The sequence below is a fragment of the Corylus avellana genome, chromosome ca9, assembly GCF_901000735.1.
Source record: "Corylus avellana chromosome ca9, CavTom2PMs-1.0".
NCBI classification, from domain to species: domain Eukaryota; kingdom Viridiplantae; phylum Streptophyta; class Magnoliopsida; order Fagales; family Betulaceae; genus Corylus; species Corylus avellana.
Window position 1 is genome coordinate 15,397,430 of NC_081549.1, and position 6,131 is coordinate 15,403,560.

The window sequence follows — 6,131 nt, forward strand, 5'->3', positions numbered from 1 at the left end:
GACTAAAAACAGACTTTTTTTTAAAAAAAAATTAATTAATTTTTAAAATTATGATTGATTGATCAAGTCAAGCTGTACTACTCCTACTAATTAATGGCTTTAACTGAAAGATCACTTTTAAATAAACCAAAGTTGTCATTAATCATTCTCTCTTATTCTAGTTCACATGAATTTATCCATTCAAGATATTCTACTATACAAAATTCAAAGGAAATTATATATAATAATTCCCACGACACACCTTTCTGTTCATGTTCATCGGCTAATGTTCTTTTAATACAAGAAGAAGCCGCTATGTGACTTAAAAAAAAAAACAAAAAGGGTAGAAGAGAGAAGAAAGAAATTTGATTAATCAAAAAAGAAAAAAAAGAAAAAAAGAAAGATATTGCACATCCACCGTCCTTTGATGTTACTCATTGATCTTTTCGGGGCCACGTGATTTATTTATGGGTGGCCAGTAACTATTGCCACGTGCCATGTCAGTGTCAAGAATGCCAAAGCTCCATTCATCACAAACTCACTCACTACTTATCCCCTTGCCTCTTTTCTTTACATATATTATTTCAAAATTATTTTGAAATGTGTTTTTTTGTTTTGAGAATGTTTGTAAACCATAAGAACCAGTTAAACTAGATTGTCCTACACTAATTACAACTAATTTGTAAAGAATAATCAGGCGCACAAATAGACCCTGTCAATATAGCGAGAATCACACCAATAACTCCACTCAATTCATGAGAATTATTTAAAACTTTATTGAACAGAAGCAAAAGCATCAATAATAAAAGATTTTACATTTGAAATAGTTTTGTTTGCGAGGTTACGTTTAAAAATAGTTAGGATAATTATTTTGAAAATATTTTTCTCAGAACATAAAATAAATTAACATAAAAAAAATATTGGAGGCTAATTTACGGTCTCGACAAATCTCGCGATGATTGTCAACTTTGTGATTGTGGTCGGACTTCTTTTTTTTTTTGAGAAGGTCGGACTACTTTAATGACCGTGCAATGATCGACACATTAAAAAAAAAAATTTGATACTAATTTTTAGACAAATTACTCAACATGTTTTCATAAAATGAATTAACAAAAAAATTTCACTTGAAAAGTATTTTTTTAAACACACTTTATAGACACTATTTGTTGAGGAATGAGATCTGACAACTTGTTTATGTAAAAACTTTTAAAAAAGTATTTTCCCTTTAGAAAACATAAAACCGACACAAAAAAAAAGCTACATTAATATACAAAAACTTATTCGATCTTTCCAGAGGCCAAGCAAAGCAGACAAAAACACTCAACTATACCAGCACGTTACGTGGCTCTTATCAATGCGGAACACGTGGCAATAGTTCGGCATCCTATGCCCGATTGCTTTGCTGTTCGAACAGGAACGGGCAGCAGATGATGGTCTTCCCAAAATTTGAAAAATACCAAAAAAAAAAATTATTCGTGTTTTCACAGCCTGTCCACCAATCCCGTTCTGAAATTATTATTATTTGCCATCCTCATTCTCCACCGGAAACCGGCTGCAGCCGGTGTGTTTGCTCTCGTCACGTTCAATATAAAGGCAGTAGTTGAGAAGCGGAGAGAAGAACCTAGAACCAGAGCTCAAGGTAGTGAGTGTACTGTGTACGTGGCAACAACACTCATCGGACGACCATGCCGTTCAGGAATATTGCCGTCGGAAGGACGGAGGAGGTGACCCACCCGGACAACCTGAAGGCGGCGTTGGCGGAGTTCATATCGACGCTCATATTCGTGTTTGCCGGGCAGGGCTCCGGCATGGCCTTCAACAAGCTCACCGACGACGGCTCCACCACCCCGGCCGGGCTAGTGGCGGCTGCCCTGGCCCACGCTTTCGGCCTTTTCGTCGCCGTCTCCGTCAGCGCCAACATCTCCGGCGGCCAGGTCAACCCAGCTGTCACCTTCGGCGCCTTCGTCGGCGGTAACATCACCCTCCTCCGTGGCATCCTCTACTGGATCGCCCAGCTCCTTGGATCCACCGTCGCTTGCTTGCTTCTCAAGTTCGCCACCAACGGCATGGTGAGGCTATCCGTTTTCTGTTAGTTTTTTACAGTTATTTTCTTACACTTTATTTGGCACTTTATTTATTGAATTTAATTATTAAATTTAAATTAATTTCTGATCTTGTTTCTGTACTTCGCAGACCACCAGTGCTTTCTCTCTGTCCTCGGGAGTGGGCGTCTGGAACGCCTTCGTTTTGGAGATCGTGATGACTTTCGGTTTAGTTTACACAGTCTACGCGACGGCCATAGATCCAAAGAAGAGTAATGTGGGAATTATAGCCCCCATCGCCATCGGTTTCATCGTCGGCGCTAACATTTTGGCCGGTGGCGCATTCGACGGTGCTTCAATGAACCCTGCAGTGTCGTTTGGCCCCGCCCTGGTGAGCTGGAACTGGAAGAACCACTGGGTCTACTGGGCCGGACCTCTGATCGGCGGCGGGATCGCCGGTGCTGTGTACGAGTTCGTCTTCATCAGCCGCACTCACGAGCAGCTGCCCTCCACAGACTACTGAGCTAGTCAATTATTGGGATTGCGTTTAAATGAACAGTGGCACGGCTTTTCTCTGGTGTATTTACTTGTTTCGAGGGTTGTTATTGTGTTTAATTTAATTGGTCACCGTTGATCTTTTCACCATCTTGATCATCTCGCCACTGTTGTTTCTCACTGAAAAGTTGTCATTGTAATTCTCAACTCGGGTTGTGGTTGTGTCATTCTGCTTTCGGCTGTATGATTTCTGTTCTTTTCTCCTTCGTAACAATTTCAAAATGCTGTTCATTTTTTTCTTTTTTCTTTTTCGTTATTGGATTTAAGAGCTATTCCCTTTTCTCTAAATATAGGAAAATATCTCAACCAAAAAAAAAAAAAAAAAACCCACAAGAAATAACATACAGCAATTTCTCTGTTAGTTCCTTGAACATATAGAATTTTTCTATATCTATTATTTTCATATAAAATATTTTTCTTTTCACTCCTCTTTTTGCCTTTTATTAGAGATTTTGTTGGAATTAAATAAAAAATATGAGAGTAGGTAACAACTTGTAAGTTAAACAAAAATAATATTTTAATGGTGTATGAAAAGATCGAGAAAAATATTATAAAATATATTTGGATTGGAAAATAATAAATAAATTTGTTCTTTAAATTTAGAAAAATTAAAAATAGAAGTTCTTACTAATTTTTCTTCTACTCTAATATTTTCATTTTTATAAATTTGACATGGTTTATAAAATTATAATTAAATTAAAATTTAATAATAAATTATCTCAAATAATAATAATTTTAAAAACAATGTGCGAGAATAAAAGTGAAAGAGTTGTATAATATTACTCTTCAATTATTGCATCTTTTTAAATAGTACTAGAAGCACCTCGTACATTACTGTCCCATCTCGAGGAGTAGCCATTTCAAAATAAGATTTTAATATTGTTTTATCTAACCAAGTAAATAATGCTTTGATATTATGTTAATAGAGTAGGCATAATAATGCTGGACCAAATTGTTGGAAAGAAAACAAAGAACAATCACGAACAGAAGCATATAAAAAAAAAAATAGTTTTATTCCATAAATTTTTTTAAAAAAATTAAACGAAATTTGCTGTTAGTGCTCAAACAATTTATTCTCACACTCTTATATTTTTCCTTTCGCAAAGCTAACGTAATTTTTACAATTAAATTAAAATTTAATAATAATTTATTATAAATGTGGGATGAAGTGTATGAATAAAAGTGAAAAAGTGATAGTGTGATATAATATTATTACATTATTTAAAATTTTGTAATATATACTATGCTAGCATATATATTATTTACTTCTTAGAGTAAGGAGGAAAACCTAGTTTTTTTTTTTTTTTTTTTTTTTTCCGTAGAGCACCGAACAGGTATGGTAAACCCTAGTTTCGGGGAGGAGGGATGGCCATTGGTTGCCTCCCTCCTCCCCTAGCCCTCTCCGCATGGTGAGCTAATCTATTTACTTGATACCCCTAGCTCTGTTGTCTCCTCTCTCCCCCTTCAGCTTGTGCGGTTTTCCTCTTTTTCTGTCGCCCCTTTTCCTTTTGTCCAGTTCTATGGTTTTTTGCCCTTTCTCCCCTTGCCGTTGTGCCCACCTAACCGTTCCCCCATCAATCTCTGTCGCGTCTTGTTTGGGTTGGGCTTGGAATTGGATCAATTTGTCTTTGCTCGATCTCTCCTCCTCCGTCTGATTCACATTGACGCGTGCCCCCACCATCTTGCTCTCCGGATCTGTCCATGTCCTTCCCACCTTTTACACCGGTTCCGTCGCTCCAGCTGTGGTTTGTTTCTGTTTTGCTTTGTGGTTTATTTTCCTTTCCTATTTTTGCCTGTTATTTGTCGTTTCTTTTTGTTGTGTGTGTTTGTTTTTGCTTGTTTGGCACATTTTGTGGGTGCCGCTCTTGGGGGATTCACCAAACTCTCCCCCCCAGTTCTTTAAGTGCGCCGCCGATCTCTTCCGCGCCCACTTTGCCTTCCACCGTTTGCTCCCAAGTCTTTCCAAGCGTCCTCCCACGATGAGCTTCCAACGCCACCTACCACGTCAGTTTCTAGCCAGCACGCGATTGGCTTTCTTCTGACTGCTGTCATCTGCTTAGTGTGTTTTTCCTGTTTGTTTTTCCATGTATTGTTGGCTTTATTTTGTTGTATTTCTGTTTTCCCTGTATTTGTTCTTTACTTTCTTGTTTTATTTTCCTGTACATTTTTTATTTCCTGTTTTTTGCTTGTAATAAGGTTCTATCCTCTCTCTTTTGGTCTGTCCGTTTGTATCTCGATGCTCTGTGGAGTATTTGCTTTTGGTCCAAACCCTTGAGTTGTGGATGTGAGCAATATCCTGGCTTACGGATCAAGGAGAATGAGTTTCGGCATGGAGGTTCTTTGCTCTCAAGGCCAAAAAATAAGCGCTACCTATGCATTAGATTGTATCTGTTTGGTGTAGATTTGATGTTAAACCTATTGTCATTGATTGGGCTTGATTGGTATGTTGGTATATTTGCTGTCTGTAACTTTAATTTCGGCTATGATTTGCTTCAGAGCTTTTTGCTCTGCTTGTAAGAGCTTTTGCTCGTGACTATTTTATTAATGAATAGGTATGGAATGTTTTCCTTTGAACAAAAAAAAAAAAACATATCTATCATGTAATTTTTTTTAATTATAGAGCAACTCATTTTTATTTCACCAAAAAAACAAAATCCTATTAATTAATCGAAGTCTGCATAAAAATTTAGAGTAGTTAATTAAGTCGATGCATATAATTATTAGACATAATTGTTAAAAAAATGTAACAGTAGAAGGGCAATTAAGCCCTAGAGACAGAGGACAGTTAATTAGTTAATCCTAGATTCCTATCAATCATGAAGAGTGAAGCAGCACTGCAGCAGAGCACGTGAAACTTTAGGGTCAGTGTTCGTACCAATTGGCCTTTCACTTTATGGAATGGACACGAGCTTTGTCCTTAATTTGGGTTACCTTTTTCCCACTCTTCTTTTTCTTTCTTCACGTTTCTTGTCTAGCTAGCAACCTACAACAATTACTCTACTTTTTTCTAGAAATCACTTACTAGAAAGTTTGAAACCCTTCTGTATATTCCACTTTTGAAATTATTATTATAAATAGATAAATGTATTTTTAATTGGTATAATTTGAAATTTTGATAAATAACTCTTTAAATTTTAAAAAATGTTAAACTTTCTATGGAATAAAAAAAAAGAGAAAAAAAGAATAAATTAGTCTCTATTTTTAGAAAAAAATGACAGAATCACATCAACACGAATCAGATCGGCCGATTGAGTGGCTAAATCACCACATGGCCATCGGAAATGGCTCGGCTACCCCTTCAATTTTTTTTTTTTTTTTTTTAAGCATTTGGGATTGGTTGAATCACCCTTGAGCATCAGCCACCTCCATTTAGGGTGCGTATTGTGATTTTATAAATAAAAAAGTGTGATTTTAAACTAAATCGCAAAACATTAATTGTTTGGATTGTGTTTTTTAAAAATTGCGAGTTGAAGAATCAAAAAAATCTTCTTTTTTAAATTGCACATAAGGATGTGTTTTTTTTTTCTTCTTCTAAAAATGCACAATTTTAAAAGC

At 36.2% G+C, this 6,131-nt stretch overlaps 1 protein-coding gene across 1 annotated transcript; it reads left to right on the top strand.

The window, feature by feature from the left end:
• Positions 1-1,534: 1,534 nt before the first annotated feature.
• On the top strand, positions 1,535-2,743 carry LOC132192213 (aquaporin TIP1-1-like). Its single transcript, XM_059607486.1, has 2 exons — positions 1,535-2,048; positions 2,173-2,743. The coding sequence occupies exons 1-2, from the start codon at positions 1,665-1,667 to the stop codon at positions 2,542-2,544; spliced, it is 756 nt and encodes a 251-aa protein (XP_059463469.1). The 5' UTR covers positions 1,535-1,664; the 3' UTR covers positions 2,545-2,743.
• Positions 2,744-6,131: the final 3,388 nt, after the last annotated feature.

Bases quoted from the DNA above. Each gene is read 5' to 3' on its own strand.
- LOC132192213 (XM_059607486.1), top strand. From the start codon at position 1,665: ATGCCGTTCAGGAATATTGCCGTCGGAAGGACGGAGGAGGTGACCCAC. The intron at 2,049-2,172 runs GTGAGGCTATCC...TGTACTTCGCAG, and splicing joins AGTTCGCCACCAACGGCATG to ACCACCAGTGCTTTCTCTCT.